Source organism: Balaenoptera acutorostrata, chromosome 20 (assembly GCF_949987535.1).
Source record: "Balaenoptera acutorostrata chromosome 20, mBalAcu1.1, whole genome shotgun sequence".
In the NCBI taxonomy this organism is placed as follows: Eukaryota; Metazoa; Chordata; class Mammalia; order Artiodactyla; family Balaenopteridae; genus Balaenoptera; species Balaenoptera acutorostrata.
The window spans coordinates 8,819,368-8,844,223 of NC_080083.1; the positions used below are offsets into that span (position 1 = coordinate 8,819,368).

General features: G+C 54.6%; 2 protein-coding genes and 1 non-coding gene across 16 annotated transcripts in view; 1 reads left to right on the plus strand and 2 right to left on the minus strand.

Moving 5' to 3' along the window:
- CHD3 (chromodomain helicase DNA binding protein 3) overlaps positions 1 to 24,856 on the minus strand; it is a 25,236-nt gene continuing 380 nt past the window's right edge. Inside the window, exons 1-40 of one of the 13 annotated variants that reach the window (XM_057536997.1) lie at positions 21,352 to 21,460; positions 20,264 to 20,376; positions 19,604 to 19,774; positions 19,240 to 19,364; positions 17,687 to 17,970; positions 17,333 to 17,463; positions 17,022 to 17,172; positions 16,649 to 16,842; positions 16,097 to 16,330; positions 15,695 to 15,898; positions 14,951 to 15,162; positions 14,064 to 14,195; positions 13,573 to 13,672; positions 12,968 to 13,159; positions 12,594 to 12,794; positions 12,079 to 12,216; positions 11,677 to 11,798; positions 11,351 to 11,524; positions 11,076 to 11,217; positions 10,718 to 10,849; positions 9,965 to 10,082; positions 9,628 to 9,752; positions 9,218 to 9,449; positions 8,751 to 8,917; positions 8,100 to 8,277; positions 7,589 to 7,654; positions 7,034 to 7,119; positions 6,772 to 6,905; positions 6,068 to 6,212; positions 5,730 to 5,892; positions 5,494 to 5,615; positions 5,255 to 5,390; positions 5,040 to 5,141; positions 4,721 to 4,852; positions 4,228 to 4,336; positions 3,899 to 4,031; positions 3,365 to 3,606; positions 2,144 to 2,307; positions 1,774 to 1,900; positions 1 to 1,279 (exon numbers count right to left, since the gene is read on the minus strand). In XM_057536997.1, the coding sequence (XP_057392980.1) occupies positions 1,039 to 1,279; positions 1,774 to 1,900; positions 2,144 to 2,307; positions 3,365 to 3,606; positions 3,899 to 4,031; positions 4,228 to 4,336; positions 4,721 to 4,852; positions 5,040 to 5,141; positions 5,255 to 5,390; positions 5,494 to 5,615; positions 5,730 to 5,892; positions 6,068 to 6,212; positions 6,772 to 6,905; positions 7,034 to 7,119; positions 7,589 to 7,654; positions 8,100 to 8,277; positions 8,751 to 8,917; positions 9,218 to 9,449; positions 9,628 to 9,752; positions 9,965 to 10,082; positions 10,718 to 10,849; positions 11,076 to 11,217; positions 11,351 to 11,524; positions 11,677 to 11,798; positions 12,079 to 12,216; positions 12,594 to 12,794; positions 12,968 to 13,159; positions 13,573 to 13,672; positions 14,064 to 14,195; positions 14,951 to 15,162; positions 15,695 to 15,898; positions 16,097 to 16,330; positions 16,649 to 16,842; positions 17,022 to 17,172; positions 17,333 to 17,463; positions 17,687 to 17,970; positions 19,240 to 19,364; positions 19,604 to 19,774; positions 20,264 to 20,376; positions 21,352 to 21,445 (6,168 nt within the window). In that variant the 5' untranslated portion in view covers positions 21,446 to 21,460 and the 3' untranslated portion in view covers positions 1 to 1,038. Of the gene's footprint in view, positions 1,280 to 1,773; positions 1,901 to 2,143; positions 2,308 to 3,364; positions 3,607 to 3,898; positions 4,032 to 4,227; positions 4,337 to 4,720; positions 4,853 to 5,039; positions 5,142 to 5,254; positions 5,391 to 5,493; positions 5,616 to 5,729; positions 5,893 to 6,067; positions 6,213 to 6,771; positions 6,906 to 7,033; positions 7,120 to 7,588; positions 7,655 to 8,099; positions 8,278 to 8,750; positions 8,918 to 9,217; positions 9,450 to 9,627; positions 9,753 to 9,964; positions 10,083 to 10,717; positions 10,850 to 11,075; positions 11,218 to 11,350; positions 11,525 to 11,676; positions 11,799 to 12,078; positions 12,217 to 12,593; positions 12,795 to 12,967; positions 13,160 to 13,572; positions 13,673 to 14,063; positions 14,196 to 14,950; positions 15,163 to 15,694; positions 15,899 to 16,096; positions 16,331 to 16,648; positions 16,843 to 17,021; positions 17,173 to 17,332; positions 17,464 to 17,686; positions 17,971 to 19,239; positions 19,365 to 19,603; positions 19,775 to 20,263; positions 20,377 to 21,351; positions 21,461 to 24,856 lie in introns of those variants that run through there. The other 12 variants (XM_057536990.1, XM_057536991.1, XM_057537000.1 and 9 more) reach the window with 12 other exon arrangements.
- Positions 6,500 to 6,639, minus strand: LOC114238939 (small Cajal body-specific RNA 21). Its single transcript, XR_003624172.2, has one exon. It is a non-coding gene; the product is annotated as a small Cajal body-specific RNA 21 (non-coding RNA).
- NAA38 (N-alpha-acetyltransferase 38, NatC auxiliary subunit) overlaps positions 24,709 to 24,856 on the plus strand; it is a 24,173-nt gene continuing 24,025 nt past the window's right edge. For both annotated transcript variants that reach the window (XM_057537001.1, XM_057537002.1), the window contains exon 1: positions 24,709 to 24,844. The gene's annotated coding sequence lies outside the window, so the exon portion shown is untranslated. The remainder of the gene's footprint in view (positions 24,845 to 24,856) is intronic.

Below are 24,856 nucleotides of genomic sequence, written 5' to 3' on the forward strand. Positions count from 1 at the left end.
GAAAGGAAAGTATAATTTATATGTACAACCAATAAACCTGATACAGAAGAGGGGACTGGGACAGACCAGGAGTGGGTGTGAAGAGACCGGGAAAGGAGCAGCAAGAAAGTGAAGGGGAGCGAAGAGCAAGTGGGGGGTTCGCCATGCAAACTGCCACTCTCCCCAGCCCCTCCTGGGGAGGAGGATGTGCCCATGTCTCCCCAGCCTGCCCTCCACTATTTTGCTCTGGTCCCAAAGGCAAGGTGGTCCCCTGACTAGGCCCCCTGCCTGACCCACTCAAGTTTAGTCCATATCCAGGTCTTCAGGAGGGAGGGGAGAAGTCCTCCAAGAACCTGAGCCCCAAAACTGGGGGCTCCCCCCACATCTGGCCCATTGTGTTCTCCGCCACCCTTTCTAGGTTACCTGGGTCCCTAGGACAGATTGGGGAGCTCCTCTTTGGCTTAAGGGAGTATCACCCAAATATTACTCTTTGTAGGGGTGGTCCTTGGTCCCTAGGGAGGGGGGAAGATTCCCAACACAAGATGCCGGTACGCAGGAGGTAACTGAGCCAGTGAACGGCGCCTTTATTCTGAGGCTGAACAGCAATGGACTCCCTCCCTTGTTAACTGCTCCGCCCTCCCTTTGGGGGGAGTTAGGGGAAGGAAACATGCAGCCGCCCCCTCCTCTTCCCTTCCACCCTCCCAGGGCTCACTGTCACCCCTCTCTAAAGTCACCCTCCTCTCTTGAAAGCTCTTTTCCCCACCAAAGTCCCTAAAGGCCGGGCAAGGCTAACCCCCCACTTCTGCAAGAGATGGAGCTTATGCTGCAGGAATAAGAACTGGGGAGGCTCCACCTCTTTCCTCCCCACAGCCGCTTACTGGGAAGCTGTGTGTGTTGGGCAGTGGGGGATACAGGTACTTGGAAGACCCTGCTAACCACCTCCCACCCAGACCTCTTCTCACCAGCACAGTCTTCAAAGCACGGTGGGAAAGGTGCACGGGGTGGAGAAGGACAAAGGGCCCTTCCTGAAGAGAGCTGTAGAGAGGGGCAAAGGGGCTCCTAGCCCAGTGGGGGCCCGAGGGGTGGGGAAGGCGGAGGACTGGCAGCAGGCCCCAGAGCCTGAGCTGGGGGTCGGCCTCGGGGACGGGGCCTGGGTGAAGGGCAGGCCTGGGATCCGGTCAGTCGTCTATACAGATCACCTCCCCGGCTCGGGGCTCCTTCCGATCCAGCCCGTCTGACACCAATGCCCCCACCATTTCCTTCTCCTTCTTCACCAGCACTGGAGGGCCGTTGGTGGCGGCTGTTTGGGAAGGGGGTAAGGAAGGGTCAATCCCTCCTTCACTTCCCATTGTTGACTGCTTCCTGACGACAGTATGTTCTTACTTCTAGGTCACCTCATGCCACATCCAATTTTCTAAGGTAGGGATGGGAAAAAATCTCTCTCTCTGAGATTCCCCACTGTACGCATGATGGAACACGTGTTCCAACTTTCACCGGAACCCCCTTCCAATTTCATATTCTCTTTCTCTGAAGTAAACAGCTGGAGGAGGCTCAGGTAGGAGGTACCAAGCCACAGAACCACTAAAACCCTAGATGAGGTTTCTGACGATGGGAATGGAAGAGAAGTTAAGAAAGGGGTGGGAAAAACAAAGTCCAGAGCCACTCCATTCCATAAAACACTGGATACTTCCAAGGAAATGAGATGGGCTGGACAAGTAAAAGGGTAGCTGAGCAGGGATGAAGCTTGGAAAAGGAAGAATGCAAGAAGCAGGAGGCAGGAAGTCACCAGCTGACCTGTGATGAAGGACCCTGCAGGCATCTGGCTGTAATTGGCGCCTGCGGCGGCCAGGGCCCCTACGGGTGCGGCGCTGAAGGCCGCCCCGTACCCCGGAGGTGTAGCGTACGGACCCGGGGGGAAGGCCTGGAAGAGAGAGCGAGCCCACATTAGAGGGTCCACAGTCCGAGAGGAAAGAAGCTGTCGGGGAGACATCATGGGCCAAACTCCAGAACTACTGAGGGATATCATACAGGCAGGGAGACTCAAGGCTGATGCTGGAGCAGGTCGTTGTTCCACACTGCACGGGGTTCTGAAGGAGGTGTTCGTATGTGTGCGTGCAGGAGGAGTACCAACAGGGAAAACTGGAGTCGGGGGAAAGAGGGTTACCGGTGTGGGGTGAGGCTCCGTGCCCTTGCTGGCCAGCCGGCTGAGGATGCTGCGCTCGGACATCTGAAGGCGGGCTGCGATGGGGGGTATTCGGGACAGCGTGGCTGGCAGGCGGGTCACGTCCGCCTTCATGTCGCTCAGCAACTCCTCCAGCTGGTTCAGAACTGGGGCCCGGGCCACGGAGAAAGAAGGGCAAGAGAAAGACAGGGAAAGGGAGAGATGGAGCCAGGAAAAGAGATGAGGAATCAGATGGACAGATACAGTCAGAGAAAGAGAGAGGAGGGCACACATGTCGAAGAATCAGAGACCAAGGAAATGACAGAAGTAGAAAAAAAGAGCAACTCGGGGACAAAGAAAAAGTGTCAGGTAAAGAGGCAGAGAGACCAGATCACCACAGAGGACAGACGGAGAGAAAGAAGAAAGGAAAAGGGAATATGGAGAAAAGGTAGATAGGGGAGGGAGGACATCGGAAGACATGGGGGCGGGGAGTTGTCAGAACATCCCATACTGAAAGAGTGAGGTTTTGGGGTTGGGGATGATGGGGAGGAAATAGTCAGGAGGCGTGGGAGGTGGTAAGTGGTGTCAAAGACTTAAGGAATCAAAGTTTTAATATGTAAGGGGGGAGGGAGGTTAGAGGGTCAGCATTACAGATTCAAGGAATTAGAATAGGAGTCAAAGGGGCCAGGAATCAGTCACTACATCAGACAGGATTAGATGGTTAGAGGGCTTTAGAACTTAATCTATTATTATCAAGGTAAGAGGGTTTGGGAGGAAGGGTTGAAGGTCAAAGGGAAGTTTCATGGGGTAGGGTCAGAGGGTGGGACGGTGGTGGTTTCTGCTTCATGGGGTGAATGAGATGTGAGGAACGTGATTTGTGGGACCGGGGGTAAGGACTTTTGCGGACCATACACAGGCCAGGGCCCCAGAGAGGCTGCTGTTAGCAATATGGCAGGTGTGTGGGTCAGCGAAGAAGTTCCGCCCCGTGGAGGGGACGTGGCAGTCTCACGGAGATTGGGGGGTGGGGGGGAAGGTCCCTCCCTTAGGCACTGATGTGAATGCTCTTGGGCATGGATGAGGGGTGGCTGCACGAATCCTAGAAGCTAAAAACCAAGGGGGTACCAGGTGGGTCGGGGTGGGGTTAGAGGTCAGAGGGGGGTGGTTCAGAGGGTAAAGGGGTCAGAGGGGTGGGAAGATTTTGAGGGGTGCGGGGTGAAGACTTACGCAGCGTTGTGGGCCCTCCCCCGCGCGGGGCCGCCGCGGCCCTTACCCTTGTGCAGCACGGCGTTGGCCGGCTTGTTCCCCGCCAACGACTCCTTGGAGAGGTGCTGGTGGCTCTCGGCCAGGCACTCGGCCTCGGCGAAGCGGGCGTGGAGGGCCATGGCGGGGTGCGCCGGCTCCTGTGATAGGTTCAGGTAGGCCGCCCGCCGCAGCTGCTCCTCAATCACCAGCGCCTGCTCCAGGAGCTAAGGGCGTGGGGAGGGGGTGAGTGCAGGGAGCTGCCAGCAGCAAGCACGCAGCTCGGGGCTGGAGACCCACCCTGCCCTCACCACCGGCCCAGACCCCCAGCTCCACACCAATACTGACTGCGACCCTGATCCAGACCACAGTGCCAAACACAAGGTGACCCTCTGGTCTTTGCCTCAAGCATCGCCTCAACCCTCAAGGTGTTAACCTTGCCTACATTCCAACCAGATCTGGTCCCACTTCTGACCCAAGCCCCTCTTCAACACTGTTCCTTTCCTCCCTCATCCTCACCTTGAATCTCCGGGCCAGGAACTTATTTTTCATCTCCAGAAAGTTCCCCTTATTGGCTTCAGTTTTAAATGGCTCGTTGATAATGGCAAACTGAGCATCATTCTGGATGTCCTGCCACCGTGCATAGCCATGGCTGCCAATGAAGGAAGTGGACCATCAAGGAATTTAACAGGGCTAGGCTGGGCTGTGAACACGCCTTCCTTTTGGCCTGGTTGCCCCAAAGTGTGGCACTAGGCCCCCTTCCCTACGTGTGGACTCATCTTCTCTGTAGTTCCCCTCTCTCCAGGTTGAAAGAACATTTTTTTCCTTGCATTTGTATCCAAGGATACAGGACAATCCCAGCCAGAAGCCAATAGTCATGTCTTCGGTGCCAGATCTCATTGAGTTTCCCCGAGGAAATAGCTGCCCGTTCCTCATTCTGCCACAGTGTGTGGAGCTCTGAAAAGAGGACAGAAGATAGATGAGGCATTAGGAGTTTGTGAAGCACATCCAGCCCAACAGACTGGTATAGAGGAGCGAACTGAACAGTGGGGCAGGACTAAGGGCTTTTTAGGAGGAACAGGGCAAGGTTAGGTGAGGGGTTAGGAATAAAACTAGTTACAAACAAGGTTCAAGTTAGGATTAAGAGTACAGGTGAGATTAAGGCAGTTTTGGAGTTAGGAGTACACTTGAGGACCAAGGGCAAGGATCAGAGACAGCATGCACCATTTCATTGGCAGTGACTTGGAATTAAAGGCGGAAGGAGGCCTCAGGCCCAAAGAGAAACCCCGTGAGGATGAGCTAACCCCAGTGAGGAGCAGAGGGCAGTGAGAACCCCCCCACCTGTGAAGCCACCATCTGCAATATTGAACATGAACCGCGGCTTCTCTGCCTTCTCCTCACGTCGCCCGTTGGACCGCGGCTCGTCTCGAGGAGGCCCAGGTCGAAGCTCCCGGTCCCCTTTTACATCTTCTGCTACGGCAGACGGGGCAGAGCTCACACCTCAGGAGAGTCTCCTCCCAGGTCCCAAGACTACTCTCTGTAGTGTACTGGCCCCTGGAACAGCTACCCACCCAGGACCCAGGCATTTGGTTCCCAAGACTCCACCTCCCCTCCCCTGATTCCCTCAGGGACCCAGGTGTCCGGTCCTTCCACCCATTACCTCTCTTGCCCAAATCCCCCGTCTCCCCCTCCGGCCTCTCCCTGTGTTCCTGTCCATCCATCGGCTTCTCCTCCCCCCTCTCTCCTGGCGTCGACTCTGTGGCTGTGGGAGGGGGTAGGGGACAGGAAGGGAGGATGTCACCCTCATCCCCTGACCCCAGAAGAGGGAACCCCCAAATTCTAAGCCCCCCATCACCCCTAAGGCCATGCACCCACCTGACTTCTCTCTGTCCCCACGGTACCCAGGTTCAGGCTCCATCTCTCCAGGTACCCCTGGCACCTCATCCTCTAGAGGAATCTTCCTTGGCTCCAGCCGCTCCCCAAGTGATGGGGCTGGGCTGGGGGTATCAGCCTAAAAGAGGACAACGGAGTCAGGATGAAGTGGAGGCTTCTAGACACCTGCCTCCACGACTCTGCCACTCCCTCCCCTCAAAGGAAGCCAGGTAGCCACACACCTCTGTTTCCATCTTCTCCCCAATTTTGCTATTCTTGTCTGGCTTCTCCTCCTGGTTTTCTGCTTCATCCTTCTCCAGAGGTGTCCTTATGCCATCTCCTTTCTCACTGGGAGCTGGAGTAGCTGCAGGGATAAGGCGGAGTGAGGCAGGCGGAAACTCGCCACCCCAACTCCAGTCCCTCGGCGTCTAACGGACACTGGCCCCATCTGTCTCTCCCGCCATCCTGAGCTGATTACCAGGTTTTGAGGTGCAAGGACTGTTTGCAGCAGAAGCCTCAGGAGTGGTGGGAGACGTTTTGGTAGGAGAGGAGGCTCTGGAGGAGCGCTTGGAGTCAGCACTGGGGTCGGGCATCAGCTCCGGCATAGACCAGCGCCCATTGATGTGTTCAAACTCCTGAACCTGAAAGGCACGGGGGAGTCGTAGAGACAGGGATCAGCTCCAGCGCCTGGACACATAACAGGCTCCAGCGCTTCTCCCTGTCTCGCACCAGCGTGAGTCCGGGACTCAGGGACGAGAGGCAGAGGAGCACAGGGTCTAGGCGGCCAGCCTCCTTGGGTGAGGGGAAGACGGATACCTTCTTCTTGACGAGAGACATGACTCCAATGCGGGTCAACACTTGCTGGCGACTCAGTCCCTCCCGAGGGACCCCGTCAGCAAAGGTTTCAGAGCCGTCTGCCCCGGGCTCACAGAGATGGCGCATGAACAAAGACACATAGGCCCTAAGGAGCACGGGGGTGGGAGGTGGGTTAGGAGAGCCTCAGTGGGGGACAGGGCAGTAAAGGGGGCACAGGGATTACTGAACCTGAAACTCCCGGGTGCCTCCAGGGGTCCTCCCCTGGGCCTCTCAATCTCACCATCACCTGTCCTCCAAATCCTAACTCCCCCATCTGCCCCTCCCCTTGCATTTCCACAGTCCCCTTGGCCTTGGTTACTTCATTCCTAGGCCCCATCAGTCAGCTCTTCATCCTTCCCACCAGCTCCCCCTGCCAGGTTATCGTGGTCAAATAAATGTGAGGCAAGGACAGCCAAGGCGAGGCTCCTGTCTCAACTGCCTCTCCCACTGGGGAGGAAGCCCCGCCTCCCTGCTCTAGGCTCATCTGAGGGGAGGTGGGGCAGGCTGAGCCCACCCCCCAGGAAACTGAGCCAGGAAACACTGTCTGGCAGGGAGTACGGTGATCAGTTGAGTAAGGTCACATCATATGGTGGCCAAGAGGAAGGCAGTAACACCCCGAATTTTTACCCTTCCATCCAACTCAGCCCTGTATCACCCCCACTCACTTGAACTCTTTTTCTGTCTTGCCCCTGAGGTCCCGCACCAGCCACTGGGTGGTGAAGGCGTCCTGTGGTGGCATGCCCCAGCGCATCACAGCATTGAGGAAGGCCTTCCGCTGACGGGTGTTGAATCCCAACACCTGATGATGGGGGCAAGGAGGGAGTGGGCAGTGAATGTCCAGGATCTCACTTCTTGGTCTATTCTACCCTCAGTGACTCAGCTTCAATTTCCTTCACTCTCTCCTCAGGGGCCTAGGCCAGCTCTCACCTCAATGTTGCCCCCAACTCGAGCCAGCAGTGGAGGCAGTGGCTTATCCTTTTCGTTCCGGAGCTGCCTCTTGGACTGTCGACGCCCTGGGTGGGGAGATGGTGACCCCGGTTAGTAGAGCTGCCACCTCCTCCACCCCTCACTCTCTCCTAGCCCTCCATTCTCACAAGATACAGAACACAGGAAAGACCTGTGTCAGCTCTGAGGCGCTTCTAATTTTCCTCCCGGTGCATTCAAAACTACTAACCCAATAGGTCCAAAAGAATCGAGTCATACTAAAAAATCAGTAGCACCTATATGATGCAAGCAAGATTACTGGTGGGAATGTAAAATGATGTAACCTTTCTTGATCTTTCATCTAGGTATCTAAGCCTGCATGGTTATATACTCCCAATTTTAACAGTGGCGAGATTATAGATATTTCTTCCTTTTTGCTTACCTGCAATCTTTACTTTTTCTACAAATGAGCATTTTGTATAAAAATAGTGGGCTTAATAGCCAATGGGAAGTGAAATGGGAAGAGGTGTGGTAGAAAGACAGGAAAACAGATGCCACCTTCAGGACGCTCATCAAAGTCTTCATCCTCCTCCTCTGATCCCACTGAGTATTCTGACTGGTTATCTGCGAGGGGAAGGGCTCAGTGGTCAGTGATGGCTCCCTGGATAAGCCCAGGCTGGGGCCCTTCTGTCTGGACGCCTCCCCTCGGAGACTTCTGCACCTTCACTCTGGCCTCGGCCCTCCTAGGGATGCCGGATGACTGCCTGCAGTCTGACTCAGGACCACACACCATGTCCACTCACCCACCTACCTCCTGACTCCTGCATAACCCACTCTAAACAGGGACCCCTGGGTGTCCATCTGAGCCCTCTGCAACTGCTAGATAGCTGAGATCACCTGCAAATCCACCTGGCCTCCGGGTAGCTCCCAGCGTCCCTTCTTAATCTCCTTCCACTTCGCAGGGAAGGCCCTGACTTCTAAGCCTCTCTTTTCCTCTAAACGCCCCCAGCTCCAAGCTCCTTCTCAGCACCCGCCCCTTCTCGGTTCCTCCGTCAGGGGCGGTCCTCACCTTGGTCCTCCTGAGCGGCATCGTTGTAGTTAACCTGCTTGCGGACCCTCTTGCCTTTGCCGAGGTTTCGGGCCAGGTCCTCCTGCTGCTGCTCGTAGTGGTGTCTCAGCAGCTTCTCCCAGTAGTCAGGGTCCACGTTCTCCTCCTGCTTGATGATCTCTCGTTCGATTTCCTCAATCTGAAGGGCAGCAGGACGAGCGCTGAAGGCCTCCCCTGCCAGTCCTGCCACCATGACAAAGTCCCTACTCGCCTGTCTCCGCCCAGCCCTAGACCTCGGCACCGTGTGTAAGTCCTCTGTGTAAGTTTTCCGTACCTCTTACCTGCAATATGCTTCTCCTCCTCGTTATTTCCCTCTTTTCCAAACCTCTCCTCTAGTGCCCTCTGTGTCCCTCCCACTCTGACTCAGAAGGTTCCCTCCCGAGTTTATCACCGCCTTCTCTGCCTAAGTTTTCTCCAAAGTCCAGTCTCACCCTTTAGACCAAGAAGTTGTTTGAGGTCCACTACCGCTCTTTGATGGGCACTGGGGTAAGAGATCAGATAAAAAACAAGAGCGAAGGGGGATCCTCCAACTTCAAGGTCCGGTCAAGGACGTCGGACACCACCCTTCAGAGATGGCCCGGGATGGACAGTGTCTGGCCCCAAGCCTCTCACCTTGTCTTCTTCCCTCACCACGTACTGGGCCACCTTGAAGGAGCTGAGATACTCGTTCATGTTCTGCACATCAGTGTCCTCAGTTGCATCCTGGTTCCGGTCCAAGAGCCGAGCGATGGCCTCGTTGTCATAGTGAATCACACTGCTGTCCTCCTCCTTGTTCTCCCCTGGTGGAGTTGGGGAACGAGAGGGGACTCTGAGCTCTAACCAGAACCTCGGGCAGAACTTTTAGAGACATCAGAGGAAAGCCTTCCCCTCTGCTTCCTTTTCACGGGAGCTCTGGAGAAGGCCCTTTTCCCTGGACGTCTACACAGAGATTTGTTGTTGTTTTCAACCTTACAGGTAAGGAAAGAAGCCAACCTTCCTCCAAGGATGCCGAGAAGAGATTTTCTTCAGGGGGTTTCAGAAGAGAAGTGCTCATAGACAGCAAAGACCTGCTTACAGGGAGCTGCAGAAAAGGCTCTCACCCTCATTTTCATCCTTAAACAGCTCCTCGGTGCCGAATTTGAGGATGTCGTCCAGCTCCTGCTTGGACATGGAGCCCGCCTTGGAGCCCAGCCCAGGCCGCACCACCAGATGTGTCAGCATCATCTTTCTCTTGGCCACCTGCGTGATTCGCTCTTCCACTGACGCGCGAGTCACAAACCGGTAAATCATCACTTTGTTGGCCTGGCCGATCCGATGAGCACGGCTGAAGGCCTGCAGGGGCCGGAAAGTGGGGGTGGGCCAGGGGAGTGGCAGGGAAGACACCCCCTACATGCTCTGGAAAAGAGGCTGACAAGGAAGGGTCTTCTACCCACCAAGAGGTTTATTTCTGACCCCAGAACAGACAGACACGTCTCCTTGCTCAAAGGGGCTCCAGGAGGCGTGTTCTCACCTGGATATCATTATGGGGGTTCCAGTCTGAATCAAAGATGATGACAGTGTCGGCAGTGGCCAGATTGATGCCCAGGCCTCCAGCCCGGGTGGACAGGAGGAAGCAGAATTGTTGGGCCCCCGGAGCTAGGAGGCAAGAATTAGGAAATCAGGCCTTTCTTGTACCCAGCCGGTCTGTCCACCTGCTCCTAGATGTTCCCTGACTGCAAACAACAATGCCCTCAACTCAAAAGCCCAGGTGGCTAATATCCTCCCAGGCCAGCACCCTGCCATCCCAGGGACCTAGGCACAGGTTTCTTGGGCCTCCCACACCCAGCAGGGACCAAGGCACCCCTCACCATTGAAGCGATCGATGGCCTCCTGCCTCAGGGCACCAGTGATGCCGCCGTCAATGCGCTCATACTTGTAGCCTTCGTAGTCTAAGAAGTCCTCTAGCAAGTCTAACATTTTGGTCATCTAGAGCAAGAGAAAAGGCAGGAGTCTAGAACGACGAGGCAGTGGGATGCGCCCTGTCTGTTCTGACTACCTCTTTATTCTCTCTCAACCCGTCCTTACACTCGTACCCTGCCCTGTCGTATACCCCCGGAGCTGCTTCCTCCACCCCCAGCTCCTCCTGGGACATTCTTGTCATTCTCTCTCTCTTGACTTAAGACCATTTCTCCTAAGGCAGAGGTTCTCCTCTGACACCCATGACAAGGTTTCAGGGAAATCTATGAATCCCCTGAAAATCTGTACGAAATTGTCTAGTTGTCTGTGCAGTTTTCTGGAGAAAAGACCCACAGCTTTCATCAGACTTCCAAAAGGTCTGTGCTCTCCTCCCTTCCCCAATAAGGTTAAGAAACAGTACCAGTCCCAGAGACGACCTTTAGGAGGCAGACGGCTCACCCTTCCCCTTCTCCCCTTTTGGCATACAGAAACTGGTCTACAACTTCCAACAGCCTTAATTAAGAACAGGGATCAGAGACCAAGATGAACTTAGCTACACCAGCAACTCTTAGGGGTGTGATTGCCTAACCTCGCATCCCGTGGCAACCACAGGAACGAGGTAAGCGATTATCTGATGGTGAGAAAGACCTACAGGGATGGGTCACCTGCGAGAAGATGAGCACTCTGTGTCCTTGCTCCTTCAGCTTCCGCAGCATCTTCTGCAGCAGCATGAGCTTCCCAGACGCCTTAATAAGTGCCCCACCCTCATATGCCCCACTGGGAAGTTTGGGGGACTCCTGAAAAGAAGGCAGGAAAAAAGGAGGAGAGGGTCAGTGAGCACGCCCCCATATTCTGACTATGCCTAGAAAGCTGGAGGCCCAAATCCAGGCTCCACACCTTTACAATTCCTACTCTTCTCAGAAATCCAGTCTCTGGCCTCCCAGCCCAACTCCAGCCCTGTGCTCAACCGCCCATGTTTCCAAAGGGCCAGGCATTTCACAGCCCCCCAGCTCCCGTATCTACCATAGCAGCCACGGGAAAGAGGTAAGGATGGTTGCAGCACTTCTTAAGATCCATCATGATGTTAAGCAATGACACTTGGTTCCCACCTCCTCGTGAATTCAAGGCCTCAAAATTTCGGGTCAGGATATACTTGTAGTATTTCCTAAAGCCCAGGGCAGGGGCATAGAAGAGACACAATAAAGGAAGCAATTATGATGTTGCATTTGGTCACCAACTCTTGGAAAGCTGCCACCAAATCCTCAACCCTGGTCCAGGTAACCCGCCTTGCATCTCACTTCTGCATGGGGCTCAGCTCCACGCGGACGATGAGCTCTGTCTTGGCTGGCATATTCTTAAAGACATCAGCCTTGAGCCTCCTCAGCATATGTGGCCCCAGCAAGTCATGAAGTTTCTTAATCTGGTCTTCTTTGGATATGTCGGCAAACTCCTCCAGGAAGCCTTCCAGATTGCTAGTAGCCAGGAGAAAAGGAAATGAACAGGCGTCAGGTTCTTTGCCCCTGACCTCAGGCTCTATTCTTCACTTCAGATGAATCCTCCTCCCACTCATCTTCTCAGTCCCTCCACCTCTCCTCTCTGCAGACCACCCTACTGAGCCACTTACTTAAACCTCTCTGGGGTGAGGAAGTTCAGCAGATGGAAGAGCTCCTCCAGATTATTCTGCAATGGAGTCCCTGTCAGCAGCAACTTATGATCTATCTTGTAGCCATTGAGGACCCTGAAAAACTAGAAAATGGGGCAAGGAAAGGCAGAGGGAAGGGCCCATCAGTGGCAAGTGGCTGGCCCACAGTATCACCTTTCCCTGCCTCTAGCTCCTATTTCCTTCAGGATCAGAGGCCCTCACGTCCCTAGTCCTCTCCCTCTTCCAACGTGGACTTCTCCCCAGACTTATTCCCGGGCTTCCTGCCTCCCTGATTGCAGAAAGTCCCTGAAACTTTATTTTTTAGGACTAGGGTAAGTAGGAGTCCACAGCCTCAAGTTTCTGAGGCCTGGGTATCTCACTCACCTTGGACTGGTTGTTCTTGAGCCGATGGGCCTCATCCACCACGAGACAGGCCCAGCGGATGGAGCCAAGAGCTGCCTGATCAATGGTGATCAGCTCATATGATGTCAGGAGAACATGGAACTTCACCTGCGCCTCCCTCTGCCAACACAACCATTGTCCATTTGGCTGCCACCCCACACCCAAGCATCTAGGCCTCCACCCCCATTCTCCACGCAGACACCCAGTCCTAACTGAGACTCCCAAAGGGAGCCCGTTGTCCTGTCCTCCAACTTTGACTCCATGCAGGGACTTCTGAATGTGGCCCCCAAACTTCCACCACCTGTCCAGGATGAACAGATCCATGCACACCCCTGGGAGTACCCACTACATCTCCAGGACTGGAGTGCAGAGGCGTGAGGGAAGGTGGAGGAAAGGAAGGAGAAAGCTGAATGGGGAATAAAGGAACTGAAGTCCTGGTTGGGGCAACGAAACGACAGATCTGAGGACTTTGGAGGACATGAGATAGAGGGGCTTACCTTCATCTTAAAAGCTTTCTTGCCACCTTTGATGGCATTGTCTTCAAAGGAAAACTCATTCTCACGAATGATGGCTCGGCTGTCCTTGTCACCCGTGTATGTCACCACATAGAACTTGGGTGCCCACATCTGGAACTCCCGCTCCCAGTTAATGATGGTGGAGAGCGGGGCGCTCACCAGGAAGGGACCCTTTGTGTGGCCCTGGGAGTCGAGGGTGGGGGGACCATTAGTCTAGGCTCACGGTTATACAACCCAGTCCACTGCCTGCCGCACCCCTCTCCCCCGTTCTCTGCCCTCACCCTCCACTCCCACCTTCCCCAGTCCAGGCTAGGCCTCAGCACGGCTGTCCCCCTCAGGGCCCGAGAGTCTAGCACCTCCTTATACAGTGAGTAGAGGAAGACGATGGTTTGTATGGTCTTGCCCAGTCCCATCTCATCAGCCAGAATGGTGTCAGTGCCCTGGGCCCACGAGAAGCGTAGCCAGTTCAACCCCTCCAGCTGATACATGTGCAGTGTGCCTCCAGTGGCCGTGATGAACCGTGGCTGAGTCTCGTATTTCACTGTAGGCTGTAGAATCAAGAAGTCAGAAAGCTCAGGGGAACCATCAGCTGCTCCTCCGGTCTTGGCCTCCTCCTCCCCTCTCCCCGGCACTGATATCAAATGGGATTACAAGTCCCTCTCCTGTGGCCTGAGCTTATGAAAGTTCGAGTCTGCAGTGCCTCCCCCTCATTCCTTAAAACAAAACCCAGAAGCACTGTGGGGAAGGAAACTGGTAGAAGAGCCCTGTGTGCTGCTGTCTCTAGCAGCTCTCACTCCTGTGCCAAAATTCCTAGCACTCTTGGGGCAAAGCTGAACACTGAAGGAAGAGCTACTGTTCAAAGAAGTTGTTGAAACTCTGGGAAGTTCTGTCAGAAGCCCCCAGGAAATCTGCAATCACCATGGCTCCAGAAATGGGAGACAGGCCAAGCAAGAAGACTTACATCATTAGTAGGAGAGCTGGGAGGCCCGTCACCCTGCAGCTCCTTCTTCTTCTTCTTATACTTGCGGGGCTGGGCGGGGTCCTCCCCCATAATTAGTTCTCTGGGAAAACAGTGGGTCTGAGTGAGACCTGGTCCTTGGACCCGCCCCCTGTCCTCCTGAACGCACTCCAGACCTAGCTCCCACTTTCCATAAGCGAGATTTTCTCACATTTCCTTTCTCCCAGGTTCCTTACCCTCACCCCTTGGATTTCAGCTCTGAAGCCAACCCTCCCCACGCCTCAGCACCCTCATCCCCATCACTCAGGCTGGATCTTCTTTCTGTTCCTCACACTGCCTCCTTCCCGACCCCACCACAAACAACCCAGCCCAGGCTCCCACTGCCCTAAGTTCTAGACTGGGTCTGTCCCTACTGCATCTCATTTAATGCTGGAGGTTTAGCTTCCATGCCTCTGCCCTCAGACTCCCTCTAACCCACGACCTCGCTCCCTCACCGGTGTCTCCAGTAGCTTTGTTTATGGTCTTCATATTCAGGGATGTTCATTTCATCTTCCTCCCACGTGGACTGGTCATATGGCAAGTCCCTCCATTTCACTAGATAGTGGTAATTTCCCTTCTTATCCACACTGTGGGGAGGGAAGCCAAGAGAAGGAGCAGGAGGAGAAAGATAATATGTGTCTCAAGTAGAAAAAAGTCATAATAAACACAATTATCAGCAAACATGCAGAATTTGTCACCTAATCCTCAATGGTGGGCCTCTGAAAGGCAGTTTGGAATGGCTGATGTACTACCCTAACCTTTTCAGGATGGCTTCCGAAAAATCAACGATCACAAAACATCCCTGGCTTCAACATCATTTGTTCATCCAATCAGTATTTACTAAGAATCTACTACGTGCCAGGCACTGTTCCAGGCACGGGTGGTTGAGCAGAACTAAGCAGACAAATGACCTATTCCCATGGAGCTCACATTCTATTGGGGGAGGCAGTGATGAAATAGAAAAAAAAAAAAGACAGTGTAACATTAGTCAGTAATAAGTACTGGGAAGAAAGAAGTACTAGAAACACTGGTCTGTATGAACCATGTGTTTCATGTTTTGCTTTTTTCACACCCAGATCCCCAGATTCACGTGTCACTTCTTAAGCTGTTAGAGATTAGAGGAAGCAAGGACAAAGCAGTCAGTGCTGGGCTGGACTTCCCTCCTGGTTCCTCCCATCTCCACAGAGGAAGCAAAGCCGGAAGGGCTGGGGCTGCAGTGGGAATTATCCAGTTAGATCAATTATCCGGCTAATCGACAAATACTAACACGGAGCCACAGCGCAACAAGAATGGTGGCAAAAGCCAGGCAGGCCTTCGCATGGGCCAAGGACCACGGACTCACCTGTGGTTGATGATCCGGTGGACGGTCATCCACTCTGGCTTGATGCCAAAACGGTAGTACTTCTCCTCCATCTCGGCATAGTGCGGGTCCTTCACCTTGCGTTTGTCACTCTTCCCATCATCCTCACCAGAGCCGTAGTCCAGGGGTGGGGGCTCGTCCATGTCATTCTTCCGTTGGTAGTTTCGGTACATTACCAAGTGGAAAATTTCCAGCTGATGGGGCACAGAGGAGGGAACAGATAGTCCCAACATCCAGAGAGGACAAAAGGAGACAGGGCAGAGGCCGGCAGGGGGAATGGCATGGGAAAGCAAGCAATGAAAGAGGTGGAATGAGGGACATAGTGAATTAAAGCCAAAGCAGGAGAACGAAGAACATGCCAGAGAAGAGAGTCAGAGACAGGACCTGGGTGGGGAGCTAATAAGCAAAAGGAGGAAGGGAATAGGGTTATTAAGACTGGGGCTATCAGTAAAACATGGTTAAGACAGATAAGGAAAGAGATGGAGTTAAGGCCGACTAAGGAAAGCCTACGTTATACCTAAGGGAAGGAATCTAACGGAGACTGAGGGAAAGAGAACTGGAGTCCAAGAGAACCAAGCGTGGAAACTAAGGGAGTTGGTAGGGTGTGGGTGGCCAGAGCCCTAATGTGAGGGAAAGCAGAGGGGACGGAAGACGAGAACAGCGGGCCAAGAGAGAGAATGGCAGTGAATGGGGTCCCAGGAGACGGGGAAGGAGAGGCCCTTGTACCTGAAGCTCCTTGGCCCAGGAGCAGTGCCAGTAGGACAGTCCTACCCACTTGACAAAGAACTCTCTCTCCGATCTGCCTTGAAGAGGACGTGTGGGTGGGGCATCTGGATTCCCGTCTGCCTGTTGGGGGGCTGGCACTGCCACGGGGGGCTCCCCCCACCGCCAGTGCAGGATCTTCTGCACACGGCCTTTCAGCACGGGACACTTCAGGATGGACGCACACAAAGAGGAAAGAAAGAGGCAGAAAGAGCCCATCATTAGAGTAGGAGGATGGGGGTCCCACAAGGGAATCAAAGGCTAGGTGTGGGGGAGAGTAGAGAAAGAAAGAGCCGGACCTTTGGGCCCCGGAGATGGAGAAGGAGTCGGGGCTGACAACAAACCCTGAGAGACGGGCACACTCACTGTGCATCGGGGACACAGCCATTCGCCGTTGGGGATGTCAGGCAGCGGGGGATTCAGACAGTGAATGTGGTAGGAGGAGATGCAGGCGTCGCAGCACAGGAGCTCCCCGCCATCCTTGCACACACGGCAGTACTCCATGTGGTCGTCCTCTTCCTCCTTCTCCCCCTCCTCTTCCCCCTCCTCTTCATAGTCTTCCTCCTCCTCCTTGGCCTCCCACTGTACCCCCTCCTTCTCCTGGGAGGCCAAGGACAGACACAGACACGAGAAAGAGGATAAGGAGTGAGGCTGGAAGTCAGAGCCAAACCAGGACAGCTAGATCCTAGAAGTGCAGAGAAGACTGGTGGGAACAAAGGAACAGGACACCTCAGTTCCCCAAAATGCTAATTTTCGGGGCAAAGGGATGGGGGAGAGGAACAAACTAGGATCTTGGACACTTAAACATCTGCTACTGAGAAGCCTAGGCATCTGGGGCTAGGGAGAGGACAAGAGAAAGCAAGGAGGAAAGAGATGGGTGGGTCCCTGAGGGCCGTGAGAGGTGGCACCAGTACTCACACAGTGGGGGCAGCTCCATTTGCCCTCAGGAGCCCGGTCAAGCTCAGGATCAAGGCAGACGAGGTGGTAGGCACGAGGGCAGGTGTCACACAGAATAATTTCCCCACCCTGCTGGCACACCTCACAGTAATCCTGGTGATCCGTCTCGTAGCCATCAACCTCCTCCTCCCCGGCCACTGCAGGACAGCCCAGGACTGTCATATACCCCAGTGGAGGCAAAGGGAAGAGAGAAAGAGAGAGGGAGAGCGGAATGCGGGAGGGGAGAGAAAGAGAAAAGGGTTCAATAAAGAAGTCAAAACTACAAATAAGAAAGACAACGAAGGAATGAAAGGAAGGCTGAATGACAGGACTGCACACAGCTGACACCGCTTACCCTTCTTCTTCTTCCTTCCTGGCCGGCCTCTCTTTAGTTTCTTGGTGCGGACAGGGCCATCAGGGCGGCCTGAGGCACTGTGGACACTGCCACTGTCCAGGTCTGACTCCTCAGCCTCTGGCTCAGGGCCCTCGTCACTCTGGAAAACATACTGCCCATAGCCCCCGTGGCTGTCAGAGAGGCCAAATGGATTCCACTCCCCTCCCCAGGCCTTGGGCTCCCGCTCCAGCTGCCCTCATGGACCCTCGTGTCTGCACCCCCAGCCCCTGACCACACCCCAGAAGTATAATGGACAGGGAGGGGCCGCTCACCGAGCCCCCCTTCTTCCTCTTGCCACCCAGCAGCCCTAGTTTGATCTTGAGTGGCGCCATCTTCTTTCCCCGAAGCTTCTTGCGTCCGTCAGGCACTCGGGGACTCTTACTCCGCCTCTTGTGGCCTGGACCTGAGTGAGCAGTGGGGTGACAGAGAAAGAGCCGAGGTCATGACATCCAGGAACAATGGAGGCCACAGGGTTTCTGGACCTCTCTGTGGGCCATGGTTTCACTGAGACCCCTTCCTGGACAGCATTTCTTCTACAACAATCAGGGCTGAGTTCTGGACTATAATTTGAGAACATGCGGTTTAGAGGGTGGGGTGACAGTTGTTCCAACCAGAGGGTTTCTTACCTTTGCCCTCTTTGGTTTTGGCTCTTCGGATGGGTGGGGGCTGGGTATCAGCAGCAGGGGGTGGTGGAAGGGCGGGGGGTCCGGAAGGTGCTATGGGGGTGGCCGATGAGACAGCAGCTGACACCTGCTCGGCTACAGCTGCGGCCGCTGCTGCCGCCGCTGCCGCCACAGCAGCTGCCGACCCCTTGAAGGGGTTGTTGGCGCTGAACTCTCTCCACTTGGCCCCAAGGATGGTCATCATCTTAGACATTGGGATCTTAGGATTCTTCTTAGCGATCAGGGGCCTGAAAATATAGAAGCAAGACACTCGGACCCTTCACAGATGGTTTGGGAATACTGTCATTTCCCCTCACCAATGAAGTCTATGTACCAGCTAGGATTCCTAGGTGGTGAAAATACGTCCTATGAAGAATAACATCAATTTTGAAACAAAGAAATAAAAAGTTTAAGAAGGAAAAAAAAGTTAAAAAAACAAGAAAAAAGTATGAAGAAGAAAAAAAAGGCAAAATAAAATTTAAATGCAGATTAAAAAGGATAAAAAAAATATGAGATTAATAAAAAAGCTCTACTCTGGACAACTACTTTACAGTTCGTAAAACACTTCCACACACATAATATCTTATTTCGTCCTCACAATACTACTAGGAGTTGCTATGAATCTCTGTGTTTCTCTAAAGAGTTCACGGGCCCTGATGAAGGGTCCCATCAGGTGGAGTCTGATGGGCCACACTGGTTCTGCTCTGCGGTGGGGTGTTAAGCTCTTGTGAGGACGTGGGTGACCCCGGTGCTGACAGAAGCACTGTCTTTAGTAGCGAAGCAGTGAGACAATGGGACTAAGGACCACTACCAGGGACTGAACACCACTAGGGGCCAGGCACTGAGTGTGCTGAGCTTTCAATCCATCATTCCATCAAATCCCCACAAGACCCCATGAGGTACATACTATTTGCCTATTTTACAGATGCAGAAACTGAAGATCAAACTAGTGAGCTGCCCAACATGACACCGGGACCTGAACCTCAGCAGGCTGCCTCCAGAGCGTTGAACGGCTCTGCTAAAGTGCCTGCTCCCCAAAAGGCATCTCTGCTGTTCTGTACTCTACTGCGGGAGCCACTGAAGCTCAGGTCCCACTGTCAGCAGTGCATCCTCCGTTATATACTGTTGTCTAAGGAAGGGACAGAGGACTTGATAACTGAGCAAAGGAAACTGGGGAACACGGATACCACCTCCCCGCTCCAGTCTAGAGAGAAGTCAGGCAGGGGAAACTGGAACTGTTAGACCAAGGAGGGCCATCAGTCCTCCTGAGAGTCTGTCACCACAGCGTTTTCTAACCTCGCAGTGGTACTGTGACCCCCCAGTGAAGGGTTCCTGACTGGAGTCCTTGGATCCTAGGAGTCCAGGAATTCCCTAAGATGACATGTGGAATTTTATGTGTATGTGCTGTGAACTTCTCTGGAGAGCAGTTTCTTAGCTTTCATCAGATTCCAGAAGGGTCCAGGGCCTCCCCCAAATTAAAAGTGTCTGCTCGAGAGGGCTCCCCGTCCCTACTGCACCTCATGAACTGGCTGAAGGCTTTGTAGTTGGTGAGCGTGTGGTAATCCTCCTCAGAGAACACATGCTCCACGTCCTCCAGGCCCCAGGTCAGAAGCAGAGTTGCCGACGACTTCTGTTCCACCTGCTGGCAGAGACCAGGCTTCAGGGACGCAGGTGCCCAGCCCGGGGCCCCCCACATGCCTCTCTACCCACCCACCAGGTTCCCTGGGCTTTCTGCTTCCTGCTCCATTCCCAGACCAATCCCACTCCTCACAAACCACAGCCTCTCCACTTAGCACCCTGCTCGCCCAGGGCTCTCCCTCCCCCACTCCTCATGCCTGTCATTAATGCTGATTTCTCCCCTCACTCCCTAATTCTACTCACCTTTTGCCCCCCATCTCCCTCCCCTTTTTTCCGCCGCTTCGTCTTCTTCTCCTTTTTTTCTCTGTGCTTCCGTCTCCGTTTCCGACCTGGTCCAGTTCCATATTCACTGCCTCCACTCTCTGACTTCTCCCGGTACTCATCTCGCTCAGAGCCAAATTCCTCCTCGCTGTCCTAAGGGGAAGAAATAAAAACACTATTTCTTCAGCCCTTCCTTGTGCCAGGAACTGTTCTTAGCACATAACATTTATCGTCTCTTTTGATCTTCACAACAATCCTATGATAGTAACTAATCTATCTTTATCCACTTTTTTGTAGATGAGGAAACTGAGGCACAGAGACCGAAATAAATTGTCCAAGAAGACAGAAGACTGCTAGGCTCTAAATTCATGCAGTCTACCTCCAGAGCCTGTGCTTTCAACTGCTTCTCTGTGCTGCAGGGCAAGTCAAGTCGACAACTGGGCTCTTCACTAGGCTGTGGTGAGTGAGGTTAGGGTCCCAGACCTGGGAGATACAGGCCAGCAAGCGGGGGTGGGGGCAGGTAGAGGGGATCAGGCCTCCCTGACTTCAGGATCCCCACAGTAATCAAGACCAGAGAAAACGTAGGTCTCTAGGGATGGGTCTCCGAGCCTAGCTGTAGAGATAGGAGTCCTGAACACTTACAAGCTTCTTGCGTTTTCGGGGTTTTCCTGGCTTGTTCTCCTTCTGCTTCTTGGGTCCTCTTTTTCTCTTCTTCACACCCAGTGCTGAAGGCAGCAGCCGAATGTCATCCTTATCTTTGGAGCAGAGAGCACCAGAAAACCTAAGCCTCTAGGTTCCCAGTCTCTGCAGCCCCTTCCCTTCCTCACCTCCTCAGTTCCCGCTGCTCTCTAGGAACTCCGGCATTAACTCTTCCAAACCTTGCCTCCCTCCGCTGGATGCAAACAGAGAGTGTTTCGAGTACTCTGGGATGCTCGGGTTCTGAATGGGAGGTCAGGGGTCAGAAGGGAAGAGCAGCCAAACCACTCCCGTCTCTCCCCTCCTACTAACAAGGGACCAGGCTCTAGGCCATGGGCTCTGACTGTGGCAGGTCCTTTTAGTCGCCGCCAGGGCTCCTCCTGCCTTCCCCCTCACTTAGCCAGCTGGCATCCTGCCCAGGAACTGGGGAAGCCATGCCCAGCTGCTGGCCTGGCCTGACCCCAGCACTTGGAGTGGGGAGACACAAGCTGGCAGCTCCCTAAGCCAGATGCTGAGAAGGCAGAGCCAAAGGTGGACACCTGGGTTCTCACACTAACACCCTGGGGCCCTGACATCCTTTCTGTGAGGAGGGAGGCCTCTATTTATATTTCCTCAGATAATCACCAAGCCTCCTGTCACCCCAGCACAGCCCTGGAGGAAAAGAAATCCTCAGTCAGGCATGTTCACTTCTTGCCCACAGGATCATAGTGTCTAGCTCCTTTGTCACACCCTAACCCCATCGAAGAAGGTCTCCACAATTACCTAAACATTCCTCCTCCTCCCAAGGAGACTGGAATGTGCCGCCAAATCTATATACTCCTCCCTGTTCCCTTTGAGAACTCAGGGACCCTGCCTTTTGTCCCCTGGTCTCACCCCTTGTCTCCAAATTTAGTCCCAGACATCCTAACCCATTCATATATAAGCAGTATGGGAGACCCACACAAAGACACGGGCACAGACACACCCCGCATATGCATTCTCAAATGCACAAGCATCACATACTCATGAGCACAAACCCAGAGGACAGCCTGTACCTGCTTTCAGCAGGGCTAGGTCCCTGGCTTTCTCTCCAGATGTCTCTGTCAGAGAGAACGGGGCTGGTTCTTCCCAGATGTCCCCTCTCCCCATTCTCCATGACCCCTGTCGGACTGTGGAGGCTCAGGGGACTGAGAGTAACTCCGCGACGAGGAAGACACCAACAGAGGAAGACACCAACGCCACACAGACATGAGGCCCTGTTTGGCCTCCCTCCCCCAGCAAGCACTAGATTAACCCGCCAGACCTGTCTTGCTCAGGCAGAGGCAGCTGTGCAGGAGGGGAAAGTCTGGGCCTGGCCCAGCCCCTTGCTCTAGGACACACAATCCTTCTTCCCACAACAGCCAAAGGAAAATTAGCCACAATTAACACCGGAGGCCTTGGTTTCCACTGCCTCAGAATCTAGGCACCTCCTTCCTTCATTGCTACTTCTCACAGCTCCAGCATCCTGTGCCCTCTTGTGCAGGAAGACACTCTAGGACTGGGGGATTGTGGGAGCGGGGAAGGTGCCTGTAGGCAGCCCCAGGTGTGGAAACAGAGTGGGGACCCTGATAGGAAGTCAGTAAGACGCCATGCCCCAGCAGCCCGCGCTCCCTCACCCCAGGGACCGCGGCTATTATGAACATGGAAACGGAGGCCGCCGGGGCAGAGGCAAGGGCAGGCCAACTGGCTAAGGATCAGGGAAATGGCCTCGGTCTCCACCAGCTGGGGGGTGGGACACAAGCCCTGGGACCTCGCAGCCAGTTAACTCCACTCCCCACCCCAGCGGGAGGTTCCCGAACTTGGGAAGACGGCGGTGGTGCGGAGAGGCAAAGGAGACGGCGAGAAAAGGGAAGGGAGGGCAAGAAAGCAAATCTAAGTCCCAACCTCTGTCTCACCAGCCACTCAATGCTGGCCTGGAGCCCAGAATCTCCCACATCCCGGCTCAGATCTCGGGAAGACGGCGAGGGAGGAGGGCGGCGAGGAGGGTGGGCGGAGCCTGGCGAGCCAGAGGACGCAGGAGGAGCCTCGCAGCGAGCCTCGCCTCCCGCCCGCCCCTCTCTTCTTCTAATCTCACCATCAATCTCTCACACATATATTTATTTTTTCTCAAATTCCCCTCCCTCCCCCACAACGAACCACCATAATAGGTCGGCTGCACATGCGTATTGCATGCAGGGGGTGGGTTTGTATTTTCAGACCTTTTGCAAAGAAACTACCAGAATTTTCCGCACCACCCACAACCATTCCCCACCCCCACCCCCAAGGAATCACATCTATATATTATGTTATATTATTTCTCTAGACTTGCCAGAAGGGGGAGGGAGAAGAAATGAGTTTTTGGCTTCCTGCTCCCTTCCCCCATCAGCACGAGTGCTATTATTTTAAACGTTTAACAATGTACGGAGACTGGAGAGGGGGGAAGGGATAAAATTGGTCTTGGGTAAGAATGTAAAACAAAATGGTGAGAATCAAAGCCGTCAGAATGAAAAACAATAGAAACCTCTAACACGTATAAATTCATCTTCTAGAGGAGGACGAGAGAGGGCAGCCTGAACATATTGCCTCAGAGGAGGGTTATTTTGCCCACACTTAGGTAGACAGAAATAATGGGCAGACTAAAAATATTTTCCTAAAGTTTTACCTCAAAAAGTCATCTGAGAGGGTGTATCTGGGTCACTCGTTTGACTTAGAGGGCTGAAAGGGAGATAAAATTGCCCAGGGAGAAAGAGTAGGTGGGTTTTCATTTCAAATATACAATTTTAAAAACATTTCACGATGCTTAGAAAGCAAAGGGAAAAGGGGAGGGAGTATTGACACAAAGACCCATCTCGACCTCAGATTCTTTCATGCCCTCCCCTTCACAGACCCGAATCCGGGATCAAAAACCCCCAAATACCACATTCCAAGTTCGGAATACACATAAGCGAGAGCTGCTAATGCCCTAACTTAACCTGACATCCTTTCTTCCTCTCTTTTTAGCACCTCTGCTGTCTTCCAGGCAATCCCCTACCCACAATTCTTTATTCCTTCTCCCTTCTGCAAAATCAGTGGGCTCTCTGGGATAACTTTTAAAAAACTTTTCCGGTTTTCGGACCAGCCTGGTGGGAGGGGAGGTGGACTTTATCCTGTTTCCATTAGATACACATAGCCCTCCTCCCCGGGCCCAAGAAAGCACCCCACAGTTCCTCAAAGGCTGTCTCAACTAGACAGGAACATTTGCCACTGAAGCCACACAGATCAATATGACAGTTTTACAAAGAGTATGATGTTAGACGTTTTGAAGTTTGGTGCATTTGTGCTGCACCGCACCAAGAGGCCTGGGGGTGTGAACACCCGAAAGATGCTCACTTAGAGTCTATTCTGAAAAACACTATCTGAACACTCTGGAGGGTGGCCGGAGTGGGACCACTGCTGGGCCCCCCACGCGAGGCAGTGGTCAGGCCCCTCCACCGCGGACGGAACTGCCCAGACAGTGCGGGTGACTTGTCATCCCCGGGGAGGGGTGCTGAGTGACGGTCAAGCTGCAGAACAGCTGGGTGGGCAGTTCACGCCCCCCAACGTGGTCAGGGTGTGGGTGGTTTCAGCGGGAGAGTGAGTGACAGTGAATGGCAGCCACGTGAGAGTCACAGCTGGGCAGCTCAGCCACCCCAGACTGACGGGGTCATGGGGTGGGGGCGCACTTGACACAAAAGAGCCCAGAGCAGAGGAGAGATAAAGGGGGTGGGATTGGGGGCATCTGGTTTTCCAGACACTCTCCTCTCTCCTCCCTGTCCCCAATTTTCAATGACTGCTCTCCGTAGTACGAGCCGGAGAGAGGGGGCAGGAGCCAGTCTCATTCCAGGAAGTGGTCCGCGTGGAGTGTGGCCACCACCTGCCCCTAGTCGTCAGCCGCCCGCAAACATTCACCCGACCCCTCCCCCACGTGCCACCGCACGCTCCAGAGTTGGCGGGCACCGAAGTCCCCGCAGGTGGGGGGGGTCCGATGGCCACCCGCCCCCCCCGGCCTTCCCAACTCCTGACGAGGGGGTGAGGGCCGCGGTCCGCTCCTCGCAGGCAAACCCCACTTCGCCTCGGTCCAACCCCACCGGGGCCGAAGCCCCAGGGGCGCCCGCTCGGCCGCCCCTCCCCCACGCGCCCCTCCCCCACGCCGCCGTCCGGCCGCCAGGGTCTCCGCGGTCCCTCGCGCGGCCAGGGAGGGGGCCCTGGCTTCGCCTCGGCCGTTTCCTGCCTACCCCCTCCCCGCCGAGGGTAAAAAAAAATATCTCCTCCTCCTCCTCCCCCGAAAGCCGCGACCGAGTGGCCCGGTCCGCGCATGCAGCTCGCGCCCAGCGCTCTCCAACCCGGGCGGCGGCGGCGGCGGCGGCGGCGGGGGAGGGGTGCGGCGGGGGAGGGGAGGAGGCCTGGCCCGGCGGCCGCCGCCGCCGCCCGCCCGGACCGCCCGGACCGCCGCGGGGCGACGGGCCCGAGACGGCGCCCCGCGCCCCGGATTCGCCTCGGCTCGGCCGCGCGGTGGGTGCCTCG